Source organism: Zingiber officinale, chromosome 4A, assembly GCF_018446385.1.
Source record: "Zingiber officinale cultivar Zhangliang chromosome 4A, Zo_v1.1, whole genome shotgun sequence".
Lineage (NCBI taxonomy): Eukaryota > Viridiplantae > Streptophyta > Magnoliopsida > Zingiberales > Zingiberaceae > Zingiber > Zingiber officinale.
The window spans coordinates 139,984,146-140,005,478 of NC_055992.1; the positions used below are offsets into that span (position 1 = coordinate 139,984,146).

The window sequence follows — 21,333 nt, forward strand, 5'->3', positions numbered from 1 at the left end:
CTTCTTGTTGCTGCTAGAGGCTGATTTATATAAGTGTGTTACTATTAATAAGTCTATATTAATTTTTAATTGATGCGGAATGTGTTCTTTGTTCGACTCGACTTTTCCTTACATGTGTTATTATTGCTGAACAAATTCTCTCATGAATTTTTCTTCTTTCTAGACAATGATGGAGCCAACCCATGTGATCTATTAGGACTATGAGCCACGAGTGCTGATGTCAACATCTTCATCCTGAACTAGCCGTCAACACCAACATTGTCACCCTGGACTAGCTGTTGATGTCGACATCATCACCTCGAGCTAGCCGCATTTTTCTCACGTTTTTTCCTTTCTTCCCTCATAAATTTCTTTATGACAGTCATTGGCTACTCGAGCTACAACCTGGGTAGCCGTTAATGTGGCTCCACCACTACTTCTGAATAGTAAAAAGTCATTAGGGAAGGATTGCCAAGATGATGGTTTCATCTTTTCCTACCCATATCAATTTTTATTGCTTATGTGCTCGATCAAATCGGATAGCTCTATGGAGAGTTTGCTTGGAGATGGCATAGGTTTCCTCCTTGCCTACTCACACTCGTTTTCATGTACTTAACGACTACATTAATATCAAAGTTTAAGGTTAGGGCAAGGACGGATTTAAGAATTAGTGTTTTGTATTATTCAACAAAACAATCATAAAGAGAATTGAAGTTTTATCTTCTTTATTGATGGTCTCCATTAACTCCTACGACAAAAACAAAAGGTAAAACAAGAATTGCTCTGGTTGAAGAGGAAAAAAGACTAGGCAACAAAAAATTAAAACAAGAATTGCTTTTGACAGAAGGACTAGGGTTGTTATTAGTCGGCTTAAAGATAACAAAAAGAAGGAAGATTGTTGCTCTTGAGAAAAGAAAGAAGAAAAGAGAGTTGTGTTAGAGAAGGAGAAGAGAAAAATAACTAAACTACGATTGGGAAAAAATAATATAGATAATAAAAAAGGAGAGGACAAGAAGAAGTTGGCTAGTGGAGACTTGCTCATGAGGCCGTTGGAACGAGGCGAAGAGAAAATAAGTATTTAAAGAAAAAATTAATTCATTTTAAATTGATTAAATCGGTTTAATCTAATTAAATAGGGATGAATCCAGGAAATAGAGTTGGAAGGGGCTTAAACTTAATCTAATAAATTTCTAGAATTTTTTTTAAACTGATAATTCGTTCCAAATTTTATACCTGAATATTCATGTTAGGGTCGATTTGTAACCAGAAGAAAGGAGGGGGGATGAATAGCTCGTCGCGCTTTGGTTGTTTGCTTCGTGATGATAATATACAGTGAAATGAACTCGAAGCACACTTACCACACTAACACGAAGAATTTACTTAGTATCCATCTCAAAAAGAGGTGACTAATCCAAAGATCCACACATGACACGCTCTCTACCATGAAAATACTTCTTCTCAGTAACTACCGGAGGTGGAGAAACCTCATACAAACTCACACGACAAGATACAACTCTAAGCAAGAAGTAAATACAAAAGTGTACAAAGTAAAAACCTCTTCTTGCTTGATCTCTTGTTGATGAAGATGCTTCTGGACTAACTGGAAAGTGCAACAACACTTGTCTTCCATACTCGAAGTCTGGCGAATAGTAGCAAGAAAAAATCATGTGTATTTTGGAGAAGAAAGCTCGCCACGGCTTTATACTGGACGCTTCTAGGGCTCCCAATTGATTGTGCTTACTGCCAATCGATTGCCACGTTAGATCCTAGTGATCTCAGCCATCCAAAACCTGCATCCTGTGCAACGGTCTTTTCCCAATCGATTGGGGATGCTTGAATCGATCGGTTGATCGATTTAGCCTTCCTCGCGTCCGTGCGTGAGAAACAACCCCCAATTGATTGCCCGATCGATTGGCGGTGCCTAATCGATCGACTGATCGATTGGGGAGCATTCTGTGCTAGTGATTTTACTTCCCAATCGATCGGTCGATCAATTGTGCCAGCTTTCACTCGCAGCACACCTTCAATCGATCGGTAGATGAGTTGAACCACGGTTCAATCGATCGGTTGATCTATTGACCTCCCTTTGACTTGCTTAACTCAAGTCCAAGGTTCTCAAACCCAACATCCGATCAACCGTGACATGCTGGGACTTCTCATGCCTAGCATCCGATCAACCTTGACCTACTGGGACTTCTTCATCAAATATCCGGTCAATCTTTTGACCCACTTGGACACTTCTGCTCGTGCCAAGTGTCTGGTCAATCTTTTGACTTACTTGGACTTCCCAACACTTGGTGTCTGGTCAATCTTGACCCATCTAGATTTCCACATGTCTGGCTTTACTCACCATAACTTTCTATATGCCTACCTTCACTCACTAGGACTTTCATCTAGCTTCACTCACTAGGATTTTCCATCTGACTGGCTTTACTCATCAGGACTTTCCATCTGCCTGGCTTCACTCACTAGGATTTTCCCATTACCCGACTTCATTCACCGAGACTTTCACCTGCATAGCTTCACTTACTAGGTCTTTCACCTGGCTTCACTCACAAGGATTTCCACTTGCTTAACCTCTAGTTAGGATTTTCCCAGTCAAGTATCCGGTCAACTTTGACCTACTTGACTCTTCTTCACATCAAATTGGTCATCCTTTAACCAGAGGGGAATTACATTAACAATTTATCCAATCAGACGATTGCATTTGCAATCTTCATATATTGTCAAACATTGAAATCAAAACATTAAGACTTAAGCTTGAGCTAACTCAAGCTTAGTCAATCCGGTCAATCTTGACCTAGGGGACATTGCACTAACAATTCAAACATATTAGGCCTCATCTTTAGATATGAACATCTTATCTCATCTCATCTCATACATTAACATAATATTCACCCTGGATCTTATTCAGTATAAGTAAAGGATGACTAATAGTCATCATTGGGAGAGGAAATTGAAGGAATTTAGGAGCTAGAATTGGAAGGCTTTTGCTAGATTGATGTTGTATGGTAGAAATGGTAAGAATTGAAGTAGTTGTACTAGTTTGATGATCTTCTTAAAAAAAGATATCTTTACATTAGATTGATGCTCCATTTTGAATTATAATTTAAATTATATCCTTAAATAAGTAAAAATAAATAAATAAATAAATAAGCAATACTCAATCAATTTAACTCAACTACAAGGGTGAAAGGAAAAAAAAAAAAAAAAAACGTCCTACGTTCTTTTTGGACGGGTCTCAACTAACTCCAATGGGAAAAAAAAACAATATAAGGATCACCCTTTTAAGAAAGAAGGACTAAGGTTGTTGGTTGTAAAAATAACAAAAGGAAGGAAAGGAAAATTGTTAGAGAAGAAGAAGAAAAAAGAGATGTTATTGGAGAAGAGGAAAGAAAAGAGAGGAGAAAATAATTTTTTTTTTCAAAAATTCATTTTAAAATCGATTTAATCAAATTAAAGTCAGCTCAATTATAACTTGATCAAATTATATCCAAAGCCATCCTAATTTAGATCAATATACTTCTTATGTTTTGTACATATCCAATGTTTTTTATTTGATCACAGACTGATTTTAATTCAGAATTTTTACTTGTGTTTAACTTATTTATTATGTAAAAAAATCCAAAAAATTAGGGTGGGCTATATAGTTTAGGATAGCCCATCAGCCCATGCATGCATTCGTTCTCCGTCTATGCGGTTAGGGACACCGAAAACTCTACGCCAAGTATTCAAGCTTGAGTACCAAACACTGTTTTGAAATCCTTGCACAGTCTACTTACTAGTTAGAAGAGTACAAATTGAATGGCTAAGGTTTCCATGAATCTCTGAGGGTTTATGCCTTTTGTTCTCTCTTCGGAAGCTTTTGCATTATATTTTCCAACATATGACATATAATTTTAAATTATTGAAATTATTTAAAGGATTTTTTATATAATATTTAATTTTTATTCTAAAAATATTTTTATTTTAATATTATTGTAGTAGTGCTACAATATTTTTATATTATTTTTTATCAATTTAATAAAAAATAATTTCAAAATGATAAAAAATACTTTAAAATTATTGTTGCGTAGTTATTAAATAGTTGTAAAAATAATTTTTTAAATGATTTTAATAAATTTAAAATAATTTTGATATAAAAAATATAATAATAGTATGTATAATATTTTTAATTAAGTTAAATTAAATTAATTTATTTTAATAATAATTTACTCGGTAGTTATTATAATATAATAATATTTTTAAGATGAAATATTATTTGAATGTTTTTTGAAAAATATTATTTTAACCTTTTTCTCTTCCTTGAGATCGAAGACCATCGTCTTCCTTACTCATCGATCAAACTTATTGACCGATTTTCTTCTACATACTCGCCGACGATTCTCCGTCCAAAGTCTCCGATTCCACATCAGCCGCAACAAACTCCTGCTCCTCCAGCAGCCACTCACAGATCCCCTCCTCGTCGTCCCACGGCAGGCTGCCGCCGCCGCAGCCGGCGGCGGCGGCGGCGGCAGCAGGGTAGTTGTGCTCAGTAATGGTCGGGAACTGCCACATGTCATCCAGGAGCGCCGAAGTGTTGTCCTCCCCCCATAAGGAGCTCAGCAGCGCGTCTGCGCTGCCGGAGTCGGAGCTTGCCTCCGCCGCCGGACCTTCCTGCTGATCGTGAGACTGCATCTGGTGATCGCCGGACTGGGACTCGGCCGTCACAGGGTGACTGAGCGGCCGATGAGTGACAGGATCGATGCCCATCTTGACTAGCTTCTTCTTGATGTGGGTGTTCCAGAGGTTCTTGATCTCGTTGTCCGTTCTTCCAGGCAACATCGCGGCGATCTTCGACCACCTGCACAGAGTTCAGCCGATAACGGCCATGCCAAAATGCATACGCATAGAGTTTAGGATGTCCGACCGGTTGCCGAGGCGAGCGTGGAGGTCGACGACGAGCCTCTCCTCCGCCTCGCTGAGCAAGCCCCTCTTGAGGTCCGGCCGCAGGTAATTGGTCCACCGGAGCCTACAGCTCTTGCCGCACCGCAGCAGCCCGGCGAGCTCGGGGACAGAGTGCCAGCAGCACTGGCCATTGGAGAGGATGAAGTCGACCAGTTTCCTATCCTCCTCCGCCGACCACGGCCCCTTCTTCACTCCCAGCTTGTCGCAGCACGGCCGCCTCCCCATCTTCTCCGGCGACCAGTGGAAATTAAACCCGGAGCCACCGAGCTAAGCCCTTATATTAGGAGCCCCCACCCACCTCCTCCGCCTCGCCTCGCCTCACCTCACCTCGCCGTAGCATCGTGGTCGAGAGGAACCCGGCAACTGCAATCCAACTGACCTCCGCTTTCTTCGATCAAATGCGACAGCGATGGTGGCGAAAGCTACTCCTCCCTTTCTCCTCCATCATTATCATCATTATCGTGATCGACCTGCTCCACGGGGTTATCTGGAGCGGTTAGTACCTAGAAATTTGTCACTTGAGAGCGTGGGTTCAAACCGTGGGGTAATCAGGACGTAATTCTCTAATCTCTGTACATTTCTTCCCACTGCGCACTAACTTCTTCAGTTATCGTGATTTATTTCCCTCGTGAAGACCTTGGGCGTGGTACGGTGAGAGCGCTGAGGATGAGCGATAATACTTTTTTTTGCCAATTATCGTGATCGACCTATCCCTTTATTATCACATGAGATTTTGAAATGAAACTTAGATATGTGTGAGCATGCTTCTTTCATATTTTATATCTATATTAATGGTTAATAATTAATAATTAATAATTATTTATATTTTATTTTTTTCATATTAATTTAAAGATAGACTGGATTGGATGCGATGATTAAAATATAAAAATCGTATAAAATTTTAGAATTAAAATTTAATATGTCAGTATATTTTATTATATTTTAATTATTTATATTAAAGATTAATAGTCATTCTTGATGGACAGGATAACTGTAACAAGTAAATCGTCTTAATATCTCACGTGGAGCAGGAGCTGGATGAAGATGGTCACTTTTACTGCAACGGTCGGCATCATCCATGCGACGGTGGTTAACCGCCTCGATTGATTCGATCTCTCGTTGGTGTGTCAGCATCGCGTGGGAGCTACGTTTGGCTCTCGATTCCACTGATTGCAGGTGCGGACCTCCATTAATGACAACAGAAATGAGCAGGCTCATGGCTATCAATAAGCCTATGCGATCCCAATTCAGTATAGTAGTCATTTGATAAGCCATTTTTAGTCGAGTCATTCCTTGCCGAATCATCTCTTGGCCGAGTCTCAAGTCGAGTTAGTTCGAGTTGCCAAATATAGGCCGACCCTCTCTAGGATCATAATTGACATTAATGGCATTAATAAAGAAAACTATCCTCATGATCTCCATAGATTTCTTGTCATCTTGCGCACATAAATACTCGGTACATACTCCGTAAGATGGAGCCCAATATCTCTCTTATAGCATGGGAGCAGGTGCTAGCCGCCTGACTATTATCGACTGGAGAAAGCAATCACGAAGGTGCGGTTAGTGAGAGTTCAAGAGTCGAATCTGAGCAGAGAGTTATAAAATCCTAAATTCTAAATTCTAAACCCTTCTTCTTTACTAAAAATCCATTGTAAAATTTGCCCTTATCCTAGCTAGTTGATTGCAAACTGTGGTGTAAATATGAATGTGGAAATCAAATGGAATGGATTTGATTCATGTGCCTAAGAAATTGGGAAACACCAAAAAAGAGCTTTCCTAGCATTATTTGCTTCTCCAAATGGATGACAACAACTAATTCTTCAGGAACTAATTTAGCCAAATTTTTTTCGAAGTGATTGATCTAAATCAAGCATGTAATTGACAGACGAATAGACAAACCAGCCAACAACTGTTGTGACATAAAGCCAACCCCACAAAAAAGAAATCTCATTGATAATTTAAAAGAGAAGGAAACTATGATTACCACAAATCTCTATTCGCCCTTTAGAAAGCTACCTCTGTCGGCATCTAAGAGTCTGCCTTTTGTTTTTTCTTTTTGTTTCAGGAATTCAGATTTTTTATCAGTAATTTTTTATTTCCTCCTGATCTTTTTCGGAATTTGCACATTAACCCATCGTTAAAATCTAGTTAAAATTAGGTATCATCTTCTTTAGTTCATCTTCTCACTTAGATTGGACTGAATTTATAATCTAAATAAGAAGATGAATCCAAGAAAAATCATAGTTAATTTTGACTGAATTTTGATCATAATTTGATATATAAATTGTATAAGGGATTAGGAAAAAAAAAAAAGGAATTACGGACCAAGGAAAGGTCTCATTTTGAAAGGGAGCTTGATGTAACGGTATAATGATTGCACATTGCTCCTGCCCTGAAGCTGAGTAGATGGCAACCGGGAAGTAACGCTGAGGTGACTCTTCGTCTTCGCTGGTGCTCCTCCACTCCTGCAACCACAAGTCGTTAGTGTCAAGCCGGGAGGGAGCTCCCGACGACGGCCCTCCGACGCTCAAGTCACACAACGACAAGCGAGGAAAACAAAGAAAGCAAAGATGAAGCAATGAACGGTGGTTTTCGAAGATGTGTGTGCGTCCCTCCGCGGATAGCTGCTCCCCTCCTTATATAGAGCTTCGATGGGTAGACTACACACTTCCCGAGTGGATGCGCATCCCCAAACTTTTCCCAAAAGTTAACATCGAGAAAGGATCCCTGACATCTTACCATAACGGGGCAAACGCATCTCTGCCGAGGTGGCGGAATCTTCTTTCGTATGATTTTCTGTCCATCCGCGCCGTCAGTCGGTGGTACCGACTCCCAAAAGGATGCTCTGTCCATATGCACCACTAATCGGCGGCACTGACTCCCAAAAGGATGTTGGCACGTATCCACGTCTTATTTGCCGGCTGTTAGTCTGACTGGACTCCCCTGGATCGGTCTGACCGACCACTTCTTTAACCTCATACGCCTATGTCTAGGCCGATCGACTTGAGTGCCCCTTGCCTCGGTGCGTTGTAGGCTCGGCCAACCCTCTTCGAACTCTTCTGGCCGGTAGGGGATGAGGGGCCTTCTGATCGACTAGTCTCTTAGTTGACCACCCCTTGACTTGACGACCACCAAAGCACTGAACTTCCTTGGAGGTGGGCCCTCCCAAGTCATCACCGGATCACATGCCTTCTCTTTAAGTCTAGTCGAAGGAGGCTGTAAGTCCGACTGACTGGACAAAATGGTGCGAAAATATTAATCCCTGTTTGGCATTTCGGTCGGCTATGCTTCTTCGTGGGAGATCCACCGATCGGCCTAAGTTTTTTTTTTTACTAGGTGATGCCTTCAGCAAGCTGCTCGGCCAATATGAGGGATCACTTGACCATGAGTCTGCTACTCTTGTTTGCTCAGCCTGTAGAGTCGTTGCCTTGACCTTTCCCCTTCTGTCAAAATCTCTTGGAACCCGCATCGATCTGAGGCGTTAATGCGGGGCATGCCTCCTTAATTCCTCTGACAACCGCCCCATGGGTGCACGCCGCGTGTCACGCGCCTGCCAACGCACGCTTGAGATGACAGGAGGGGACACGACCCTTGGCAGTTTTGAATTCAACGACCAGATTTGTTTCTAGGTATTCGTGTTATCGATCGGACGGCTTAGCCTTGCCTCTTTGATGTTTATAAGCTTGCAGCCGCCGCCTTCCTCCTTCAGTGCTTTTGTTTCCGATGATTTCCTCCGTGTTCTTCAGCGAATCCTTCTGCTTCTCTCGCTGCTTCTGCCTCCGATGAGTCCATTACTTTCTTCTATGGCCCTTTTCTATTCTGCCTTCTCCGACTCCCCTCCGGCAAGTTCTTCTTCCTACCCTCTTCCCTTTTTCCTTCACTTCTCCCCGACTCTTCTTGGTTATTTATTCGACTATGGCCAGTACATCACATCCCTCGTCCTCTGCCTTGGGTCCCTGGTACGACATCATGGAGTCCAAGTTTGACGAGGATGATGCTCGAACTCTAGCTAATACCTTTGAACTCTCTCTCGGCTACGAGATCCACATTCCGTTGGCCACCGATCGGCCTTCCGCTCCGTCGAACAGTTGTGTTTGCTTCTTCCAAGACCAATTTGCTACCGGCCTGCGGCTCCCCCTTCATCCCTTTATCGTAGATGTTTGTAAATACTTTGGTTTATCCCTTTCCCAGTTAGTCCCAAATTCCTTTCGTCTTTTGTGCGGGGTAATTATCTTGTTTCACTTGCATCGCCTCCCCTTGACCCCTTCGATTTTCCACTACTTTTATTACCCAAAGCTTTCCGATCAGCCGACCACCTTCCTCTTGCAAGCTCGCCTTGGCCTGGTCTTTTTTGACAGGGTACCCTCCTCCAACAAGCATTGGAGAGAATATTTCTTTTTTGTTCATTTTCCCGATCGGCCATCCTTCCAAACCACTTGGCAACTTTCGTTGGGGCCCCAACCTTCACTGCCCCGCTATAAGAGCACTCCAGCCTACTTATATACTACCTCCATGCTGGCCGGTCATAAGTTCAACATTCATAAGTTGCTAGAGGAAGGAGTCCTGACACTCTTTGGCCTTAGCCCGATCAGTCCAGCCGAACCGATCAACTTAGGTACACAGTTCACTCGCTTCTTTTCTCTTTGTCTAACTGATTTCTTTCTTTATTTTGCAGCCGACATAATGATGAGGGCACACTTGGTCAGGCAATCGAAGCTTACCAACGCTGACGTTGACAAAGTAGTGGTCGAAGTTTTGGCCGAGCGAGGATTTCAACCGGAAGATCTTCCAGAGCTGATACCCTCCGAGCGCAGGCTTATTCAAGAGGCCGGTGGGGAGTCAGGCCAGGTGCCGATCGAAGGAGCGGCGATTGGCGCGCTGATCGCAGAGCTTCCGGTCCCTCAGTTAACTCCAGAAGAGGGCTCGATATCGGAGACGTCGCTCGAGAATACACGCAAGAGGCGCCGAGTGGAGAAAGCTGCTCGCTCAGCGTCTTCAGCAGTGAGGATCGCCGATCGGACTGACATTGCCGGAGGCCACCAATGTCTCCTCTGACTGGACACCCTCCGACCCTCTTGTCGCCTCTCTAATCACCAGCTTGCCGCCACTATCGGGTCAAGGTCGTATTTTAAGGCCAAGCATCAACCCTGCGCCCTCATCTTCTCGTACTGGCCGGTCGGCTTCCTCTCATTCAACCCCGGCCGGCCGGAGACGCGTCACTGCAACACTCCATCTTCCTACTGAAGAGCTTTCGGCACCGGGGGGCTTAGCAGGTCAGACTGAACATCGGATCATCATTTGAGGCCACTTGGCCGAGGTGTGGGAAGACGCACGTGCCCGAGCGGCTGCCGCGCCCCCGGGTGTGTTAGCGGATAGCCACACTTACTGGCGTGAGTTTTTCTTTCAGCTCTTGTACCAATTAGTCTGGCCTTGTCTCTGATCTACTCCGGGTTTTGATTTCTGCAGTTTTGGGTGGACGACCTGGCGATGTGCCAGAGGCTCGCTTTTATGGAGGATGAGCTGAGACGGCTAAAGGAAGCTCCCGGCCAATCGGGTACCACTCATGGTCTGAACGACACTTAGGTGGCTCAATTGCAGGCCGATTTGGCCCAGAGTGAAGAGCTGCTCACTGCCGAGCCCGCTCTTCCCCTACTGATGGCAAGGGCGGTGCTACGCGAATATACATACATGTGCGATCATTGCAGCGGAAGAATTTAAATTTAAAACATATATAGAGAACAATATAATCATGTAAATATATTAAACATGTGAGCATGCTTAGCATTCATGTGCGTACTTGATTTAATATTTAGTCACTGAAACATAACATAGAATTCAAGTATAGTTTAGTTACCTTAACATTCAAGCATGATAAAAAGGTTCTTAGTAATTCTTTAACTAAGCCAAGTGCCTATGAATTCAAGATTCATGAAAATAATAAAAAGAGATAGTCAAGTAGCAAACATTAAAAGCATCAAGTAGAAAAACAAGTTAACATGCAAAACTTAGAACATGCATAAGTCTTGAAACACAAAACAGATCTCTTCCACCATGTCATTGCCACACAAATCCTTTGCCCCTCCTGCCGCTCCCTTTAGTTTAGCCATTCTTTACCCTTTTCTGCAGTACAAGGGAAAGTAAAACTATAAGCACATAGGCTTAGTAAGATCCTTTCCTACTCACAAAAACATACATCATGAAATTGATATACAGTAATGACATGCTCATCTAACCAACACATAGATTTAACATTTTTGCATAATAGCATAAAGTAGTATCATACTCATTTGGCAAATCATAAACATAGCATACGAGAGCATAAGCATAAAGTAGTAGCATGTTCATTTAGACATCATAGACATATCACAAGAGAGCATCTTTATGAAGCATAAAAATCAAATAGCATGAAATAAGTATATGCAAAATGTTCTTTTGAAAACATATATCATATAGGTACTTAAACATAAATCTCAACATGAGGGCCCGGCATTGTACCACATACATGATTTGCGCGCATCCCTAAATAAATCCGAGGTAGCTAATCCTGAACCTACTAGGGAACTAGGCCCGTGCTTCGACCTAGGTGCGACGTAGGAGCCCATCCCCTGGACCTTGCTAGGGTCCGGTACAAGCCATACAAAAGTAAAATAACATATCATGTTACTTGTCATATCATAAAGAGTGCTCTTAATCCCAACTTATAGGGAAGCAACTCTTAGGCATTTCATCATACATAAGCCTTGCATAAGCATAACATGGTGACATAAGGTTCACATATCACATAGCATATCATAGAGAGTCATTGTCATGCATAGTTGGGGTTTTGAACTTTCTACAAACCCTAATTCTATGTCTTGGCCAAAACTTACAAGGGCATGGTCTTAGGTCTTAAGCAACTTTAAAACAAGGAAAGCATCATACTAGCATCACATGGTACTTATCATAACATAGGGGACCTTTAGCAAACATGAGAGGACCTCTAACCCTAGTTTCTTGGTTTGGCCGAAACATACATGATCCGGCGGTTAGAACAGGGGACCCCCATTTTGAGGGGTCAACGCCACGTGGAAGTCAAAGGGCCAGGTGGCCGACCGGAGAAGGATGGGCCGACCTCCCGGCCGGCCGACCGGTGAATAACCGATGGCAAAAGGCGCCTCGACAGGAGTCGGGTTCCGGCGCTCGATTGAACAGTAACGAAGGGCCGAGCGGAAGTCATGCTCGGCCGTAGACATAAGGTAACATACTGCTAGCAGTCCCCATATAACACCTTACCGAGGATCTCCCCAGCATACCGATGCATATGGAGGGCCGGACGTGATGTGAGTGCCGGCCGACCGGACGGGAGACGAGTGCCGGCCGACCGGACGCCCCGGCATGGAGTAGGGAGAGAAGGACAATGAACATCTTAGGACAGTTGTCAAGTCCTATGACTAGGCCATACTCCAAATCTGGCAACAAGGTGTTCTGCTGTCCCATCGAAGACGTGCCTGGACTGTAGCAGTATGGTGTCAGGTAAGCTTTCTGACAAACACATACCGAGGTATGGGCTACGGACACGTATTTGCCTCGGTAGGTGTGCGTGAGCTCTTTCACTGCTCTATATAAGGAGCCTTATACTTCGCCGGAGGTACGCGCTCTACAATTTTTGGGAGCCACTTCTTCACTGTTAGCTTGCCTGACTTGAGCGTCGGAGGGTCGCCGCCGGGAACCCCTTCCCGGCTCGACTTCTTTGCAGGATCGCCGGAAGTTCGCACCAGCATTCGAAGACCCATGTCAGCAACCGGAGAGCGCCACGTGCCCAGCGTCCATTGATTCAGCTTTCGGACAAGATCAATTTTGATCCGGCGGTTAGAACAGGGGACCCCCATTTTGAGGGGTCAATACCACGTGGAAGTCAAAGGGCCAGGTGACCGACCGGAGAAGGATGGGCCGACCTCCCGGCCGGTCGACCGGTGAATAACCGATGGAAAAAGGCGCCCCGACAGGAGTCGGGGTTCCGGCGCTCGATTGAATAGTAACGAAGGGCCGAGCGGAAGTCATGCTCGGCCGTAGACATAAGGTAACATACTGCTAGTAGTCCCCACATAGCACCTTACCGAGGATCTCCCCAGCATACCGATGCATATGGAGGGCCGGACGTGATGTGAGTGTCGGCCGGCCGGATGGGAAACGAGTGCCGGCCGGCCGGACGCCCCGGCATGGAGTAGGGAGAGAAGGACAATGAACATCTTAGGATAGCTGTCAATTCCTATGACTAGGCCATACTCCAAATCTGGCGACAGGGTGTTCTGCTGTCCCATCGAAGACGTGCCTGGATTGTAGCAGTATGGTGTCAGGTAAGCTTTCTGACAAACACATACCGAGGTATGGGCTACGGACACGTATTTGCCTCGGTAGGTGTGCGTGAGCTCTTTCACCGCTCTATATAAGGAGCCTTATACTTCGCCGAAGGTACGCGTTCTACAATTTTTGGAGCCCCTTCTTCACTGTTAGCTTGCCTGACCTGAGCGTCGGAGGGTCGTTGCCGGAAACCCCTTCCCGGCCCGACTTCTTTGCAGGATCGCCGGAAGTTCGCACCAGCATTCGAAGACCCGCGTCAGCAACCGGAGAGCGCCACGTGCCCAGCGTCCGTTGATTCAGCTTTCGGACAGGATCAATACACAAGGCATAGTCCTAGGTTTTAAGCTATTTTAAGCATGGAAAATATTAACCTAATATCTCGTAATCCTTAGTATAACATGTGAGACACTTAGCAACCATAGATGGGCTTCGTAACCCTAACTTCTTGTCTTGGCCGAAATATACAAAGGAGAAAATCCTAGGTTTTTGAGCAACATTAAGCATGGAGACTTTAACCCAATATCACACAATACATGTCATAGCAAGTGAGACTTTTAGCAAGCATAAATGAGTTTCTAACCCTAATTTAAAGTCTTGGCCGAAACCTATAAAGCATGAATCTAGGTTTCTTTTAAGCAACTTTAAGCATGAAACTTTAAACTAATATCACATAATACATGGCATAGCAAGTGAGACTTTTAGCAAGCATAAATGAGTTTCTAACCCTAATTTGAAGTCTTGGCCGAAACCTATAAAGCATGAATCTAGGTTTCTTTTAAGCAACTTTAAGCATGAAACTTTAAACTAATATCACATAATACATGACATAGCAAGTGAGACCTTTAGCAAGCATAAATGAGTTTCTAACCCTAATTTCAAGTCTTGGCCGAAACCTATAAAGCATGAATCTAGGTTTGTTTTAAGCAACTTTAAGCATGAACTTTAGACTAATATCATATGATACATGGCATAGCAAGTGAGACCTTTAGCAAGCATAAATGAGTTTCTAACCCTAATTTCAAGTCTTGACCGAAACCTATAAAGCATGAATCTAGGTTTCTTTTAAGCAATTTTAAGCATGAGACTTTAAACTAATATCACATAATACATAGCATAACATAGAAGAAAACATAAGCAAGTCTAGTTGGAGTTAAACTTCCCTAAGCCTTTTCATTTCCTTCTTGGCCGAAACTTACAAGAACCCAATCCTAGGTTTTTAAGCAACATTAAAACATGGAGACATTAAACTAACATCACCTAATAGATTACCCATCATGAGGAATTATAATTAAGCATGGTTAAAGTTTTGAACTCTCTTCAAACCTTATTTCATGTCTTGGACGAAAGTTACAAAAACCAAATCCTAGATTTTAAGCAACATTAAAACATGGACAAAACACTCGTAAACTACTTGTACTGCAGGTGAGGGAGATACTTACTTTCTCTTGCTTGGTTTACTAAGAAAAGTACCCTTGATGGAGAAGAAGAAGAAGACTTTCGCTTCTAGAACTCCCTTTTGCTTGTTTTGCTTGTAAGGAGTATGTTTTAAGACTTCTCTTTGTGAAGTTTTCCTAGGAAGAAACCTTTAGCTTGAATTCAGCAATGGGAGAGAAGAGGCTTAAGGTTTCGGTTTAGGAAGAAGAAGAAGGAGGAAGAAGAAAAAGAATAACTTTTCTTCCTCTTACTTCTTTTTATTCTAAATGAAAAGAAGAAGGAAGAATGAACTTTTCTCTCCCTTACCTTTTTATTCCTATTTATTCTAAATAAAAGGAAGAAGGAAGAACACAACTTGTCATTCTCTTGCTTTCTCTCTTCATCCCTCTCACTTATTCTTGGTGAAAGAAGAAAAGTGTCCCCTTACCTTCCCTACCTTTAACCAAAAATTCCATTTCCTTTCTAACAATACCTCCTCTTGGCCTATTGGTTATTCCATACCACTTAAAGCTTGCCACTTGTTAAGAGGTTCAAGGTTCTAACCTTGGCCATGTCTTTTTTTTTTTGAAGAAGGAACCCACATATAACCCATTCTAACCATGCAAAAATTTATATAAAATTGCTAGAGGTTTTATGGGTGTTACAATCCCCCATACCTTATAAAAAGTTCATCCTCGAACTTAGAATAGCTCTGGGTATTTTCGTTTCATATTGTCCTCGCATTCCCAGGTGGCTTCTTCGAACCGTTGACTTTGCCACAGGACCTTTACTAAGGGCACTTCTTTATTCCTTAGTCTTTTGACTTCTCGATCCAGTATCTGAATAGGTCGACTTTCATAACTCAGGTCCTCTTGCACTTGCACTATCTGTGGCTCGATCACTTGGTCTGTACTGGGGATACATTTCTTGAGGATTGAAACATGGAACACGTTGTGGATAGCCGACATCTCCTGAGGCAGCTCTAGTTCGTAAGCTACCTTGCCGACTCTTTTCAGGATTTGAAACGGTCCTACATATCGCGGACTTAGCTTACCCTTCTTTCTGAATCTCATCACTCCTTTCATAGGAGCTACTTTAAGAAATACCAAATCCCCGACACTGAATTCCAATGGCCTACGCCTCATATCCGCATAATTCTTTTGCCGGCTCTAAGCAGTTTCTATTCTTTGGCGGATGTTCTGTATAGCTCGGGTGGTGTCGTCAATGAAATTTGTTTGGAGTCCCATCTCTTTCTTTTCACAACTTTCGTACCAGCATATAGGAGACCTACATCTCCTCCCGTACAGAGCCTTGTATGGTGTCATTCCAATAGTAGCTTGGTAGCTATTATTGTAGGCGAATTCCGCTAAGCATAGACATCGGCACCAGCTCCCCTTGAAATCTAAGGCGCAACCTCGTAACATATCTTCCAGCACTTGGTTCACCCTTTCTGTTTACCCGTCGGTCTGAGGATGGAAGGTAGTACTGAATAATAGCTTCGTGCCAAGGGCCTTTTGAACACATTCCCAGAAATGTGAAATAAAGCTACCATCTCTATCAGAAATGATGGTCTTAGGAATCCCATGTAATCTGATGATTTCCTTAGCATATAATTGAGCCAGTTGCTCAATCGAGTAAGTCATCTTGATTGCTAAGAAGTGGGCAGACTTTGTCAATCTGTCCACAATTACCCATATAGCATCATATCCGCTCGTCGTTTTGGGTAGTCTTGAGATGAAATCCATAGAAATATCTTCTCATTTCCATTTTGGAATTTGAATTGGTTGCAGTACTCCTCCAGGTCTCTGGTGTTCTGCTTTAACCCTTTGGCAGGTCAGGCAGGTACTGACATATCGAGCCACATCTCTTTTCAAACCGAACCACCAAAACTTCCCTTTCAGGTCTTGGTACATCTTGGTGGATCCAGGATGCATCGCATAAGGTGTTCCGTGAGCCTCCTCCAATATCTTCTTTCGTAACTCTGGATCGTCGGGAATACATAAGCGATCTCTGATGTATAGTATTCCACTGCCCGCAATACAGAATCCATCATTCTTTCCTTCTAGTACCTCTTGCTTGATCCTCTGGATGCTTGGGTCACGTGCTTGTTTTTCTAATATATCGTCGAACAGCGTCGATGCTATTGTCAGGGTAGAGAGCTGTCCGGATATGATTTCGACCCCGTAACCCATAATATCCCTTTGCTTTCCAATAAATTCAAACATCGGTTCTGCTTCATGCCGGAAGATCACCCTTCTTTTATGACACTCGATCGAAGTACTATACTTGCTCAGGAAATCCATGCCCAATATAATGTCATAATCCTGCATGTCGAGCACTATCAGATCACAATAGAGTTCTCTGTCTGCGATTCTGATAGGAGCAGCTCGCAGCATATGGGTAGATGACATCACTTCTCCCGAGGGCAGGGTCTTCAAGAACTTGCAATCTAAAGCTTGTGGTGGCATGTCTATCTTCTTTGTGAAAGGCATAGAGACGAATGAGTGTGTTGCCCCAGTATCAAATAATATAGTAGCATGCTGATAGAAAATAAATATCTGACCTGTGACAACCATAGAAGCATTCGCCACGTCTTCCTTGGTGTGAGAGAAAATCCTGGCATTTGTCGTAACTGGCGGGGCTTCCAATCTCCCTTGGCTTATCTGAGTACCTTCTATCACAGCTTGCATCTGGTGTAGCTGTGAGGGAGCACCCCAGTTCTGAATATACTACTGAGGAGGTGCCTGAACCTGGGTAGGGCAATCCCTGGCTCTATGTCCTTCCAGTCCACAATTGAAGCACCTATTTGTGCCCTTGTGGCACACCCCGGGATGCTTCTTTCCACATGTAGTACACTGAGGGTACTGTTGGAGTGTATACTGAAAGCCTAAGCTTTGTAAACATTCATTATGAATAAAGAATCACATTTGGTCAAATTGTCTACATTTAGTTGTAGTTGTTCAATTAATTTATACTGTAGATAACATAGTATGTGGTGCCACATGCAGAAGATGATGTTATCAGTACCTTATAAATTATAAACAGTAGCTCACGACCAAAATGGAAAGGAACAAATCATTAGAAGGTCGTAGTGTAATTAGGTATCAGTTTATCTTGACTGTATAATTACACTAGTACACTTAGAGTGTAATGAGTAGGATCATTTGAGGTCGTTTCTTTTATACTGACTTTATAAAGAAACAAAGATCTCGGTTATTATGGAAGTGTGTGCTCTTAATCCTAATATAATAACAAGCACATATATTTGATATTTATTTCTTTAATTTATCAATGGGTGAGATTTAGTTCGATGAATCAATAAGCCCGATAAGTTGGGAAATGGTGTCACTTATAGTGTGTGTTGTTGATTATAGAAGGAAACTGTGTCCTAGAGATACTAGGTTGATAATGTCCTCAAGAGGAGCTCATAAGGATTGTCATGTTAAACCCTACAGGTGGACTTAGTCCGACATGATGGTAAGGTTGAGTGGTACTACTCTTGGACTAAGATATTAATTAAATGAGTTGTCAGTAACTCACTTAATTAATGGACATTCGATATCTTAAACACAGGGAGACTAACACACTCATAATAAGAAGGAGCCCAAAAATGTAATTTGGGATTGGTGCGGTAGTTCAATAATAGTTCTCTAGTTGAATGAATTATTATTGATAAAATTAAGTTGTGTGTTCGGGGCGAACACAGGATGCTTAATTTTATCGGCAGACCAAAATCAATTCCTCCTCTTGGTCCCTATCGTAGCCTCTTATTTATAGAGTACAATACCCACCTATACCCACTTTCTATACCCACCTAATAGGGGCCGGCCAAGCTAGCTTGGGAACCAAACTAGGGCCGGCCTAAGCATAAATTGGTGTGGCCGGCCCTAGCTTGAACCCAAGCTAGAGGGGCCGACCATATTAAATTAAAAAGGATTTTAATTTTAATTTTTATTATGTGGAAGATATAATTTATTAAAGAGAATTAAAATTAAAATATCTCTCTTGTAAAAGATCTACAAAAGATTAAAGAAAGAGATTAGATCTCTTTCCTTATTTGTAGATTGGTGAGATATTTTATTTTCTCTTTAAAAATTATTCACATGTTGTTAAATTAAAATTATAGAATTTTTTTTTATCAACCATGAAGAGATTTTTGAAGAGAAATTTTATTTTTAAAATTTCCGAAAACAAATTAGGAAGTTTTAATTTGTTGATTAAAACTTGTCTAATTTATTTCTTTTGATGTGGCCGGCCAATATTGTTTTAATTGGAAATTTTATTTTATTTTTCTCAATTAAATCATGTCAAGGAAATTAAGGAAATTTTATTGTAATTAAATTTCCTAATTTTCCTAGGCCAAGGAATATAAAAGAAGGGGTGGGGGTGCCTTCATGAGATACAACCTCTATTATTTCTCTCCGTCTTTTATTCCTTGGTGTGGCCGACCATCATCATCCTCTCCCTCTCTTCCTCTTGTGGTGGCCGAAACATCCCTATTGCTTGGAGTTTTTGTGGAGGCCGGATACTACTTGGAGAAGAAGAAGAAGAAGGAGAGAAAGCTAACATCTCTTGGAGCTTGGTTGGTGTTTTGATCTTCTTCCTTGGTGAAGCTTCCTTATTGTTGGCCGAACCTAGCTAGGAGGAGAAGAAGGTGGTTTGTGATTTCTCATCTCGGAAGATCGTTGCCCACACAACGTCCGAGGTTAGAAGAGGAATACGGTAGAAGATCAAGAGGTCTTTCTAGAAGGTATAACTAGTAATTTTTCCTTTCCGCATCATACTAATTATTTATGAAAATAATACCAAATACAAGAGGCTTACGTTCTAGTATTTCGAATATGTTTTTCGAAGTTGTGTTCTTTTGTTTTATTTTTCCTTGTGATTTGAATGTTCTTTTCGGTTAACCTAAAGTTATTTTAGGAAATTAAATATTAGATTTCTATAAAAGGTTTTGTCTAGTCGGTGGTGGTTGCTCCCATATCCAAGAAGGCCATGTGCCTCGCCACGTCAGTACTGGGAACCAATTATGGAAATTAATATTTAATGGAATTAATAACTTAAGGTGATTTGGGTCGAACGTGTTAAGTTCCGCAGGAGATCCAAGTCAAAACCTAAAAGAACAAATAGATTAAGTTTTGGATCAAACGTGTTAAGTTCCGCAGGCGATCCAAAATTTAATTTAAAAGAACACATGGAAGCTAGGAAAAGGTTCAGACCTTTGTACAAAATTTTTGTACAGTGGAACCTCTAGGCTTTCCGAGTAGCAACCAACAATTGGTATCAGAGCTAGGGTTTTGCCTCTGTGTATTTGGTATTAGTTTAATTATGCACATGTCATACATAATTTAGGCAGGTTAATAGTAGGATGTGCTAACTTTGTGGATGCAGGATCCAACTATTATGACTTTTAGTTATTATGTGTGATTGGACCCTTGGACATGTCAAGGGCATTTATATGTGTGTGCATGATTGTATTAAAAATACAGCAGGAGCTGTATTTAGTTTTATTAAGATTTTATTTTTGATCTAGATACATGTGTAACGACCACCCTTCTTACTACTACTACTACTCTCTAAGAGTGGCCGTTACTTATCTACTAACTCTACTTAACCGATTTATTAAAAATCTCTAGAAAAATCCTACCGAAAAATTTCGGCAGAGTCTCCCCTGTACCGGTGACCATTTCCCATAATACAAGCATAATATACTCAGCCACAGGCGGCTGGAACATATATCTTCACAACCACGCAGTATAATATCACAAATAAAAGAAGGAAACTACCCTATCAATAGCAAACATCAATATCACTCCATCAATAGAACCCAACTACAAACGCGGAATAAACTTAATTACAATATTGACTCATAATAGCATTAAAAGAAAACTAAAGAACTCTAAATAGAAAAGTCTTAATAATTCCTTAGCAAACTCTTGATCTCCCCATAGTCCAGCCATCACACACCTTCATCACCACCACCTTGTCGCCTTCCTTGCTAAATCTTTTCCTTTCCTTTATCTACAGTAGGAGGAAGTGCAGTCTATAAGCATAAAGCTTAGTGAGTGCTATCTACTCACAAAAACTCGATATGCATGTATATAAATAAAAACATGCTAAAACTGAATGCTAACATATAAAATTACTCATGCTCATAAATAGCAAAGGAAATCATGCTAACTGAAATGCTAATCATTGTATAGCTAATTATGCTCATAAACCAATAAAAGAAGCATACTAACTGAAATACTAAACATGTATAGTTTATCATGCTCATAAACCAATAAAAGAAGCATACTAAACATGTAAAGCTACTAAACATGTAAAACTAAACATGCTCATAAGAATAAAACTATAACAGCATGCTGAAAGCAAATAAAACTAAACATGCTGAATAATCTAATAGCAAGAAACAAATAAAACTATTACTGCATGCTTCAAATAACAAGAAACTAAACTTTCTAATTCTAAACATATTTGAAGCTTGTTTCATTTGTTTCAAAACTTATACTTTAATACTTCAAAATAATAATAAACTTCTTTTGGGCCCGGCATTGTACCAACTTTTTGCGCGCATCCTTAATAAGAGTCGAGGTAGCTAATCCCGAAACTACTAAGGAACTTCTAGGCCTTGTGCCTAGGGGCATCTTGGAG

The 21,333-nt window shown here is 41.6% G+C and overlaps 1 protein-coding gene across 1 annotated transcript; it reads right to left on the minus strand.

Moving 5' to 3' along the window:
* Window positions 1-4,258: 4,258 nt before the first annotated feature.
* On the minus strand, window positions 4,259-5,228 carry LOC121973728 (MYB-like transcription factor ODO1). Its single transcript, XM_042525104.1, has 2 exons — window positions 4,889-5,228; window positions 4,259-4,822 (listed from the first exon to the last, which is right to left on the minus strand). The coding sequence occupies exons 1-2, from the start codon at window positions 5,149-5,151 to the stop codon at window positions 4,345-4,347; spliced, it is 741 nt and encodes a 246-aa protein (XP_042381038.1). The 5' UTR covers window positions 5,152-5,228; the 3' UTR covers window positions 4,259-4,344.
* Window positions 5,229-21,333: the final 16,105 nt, after the last annotated feature.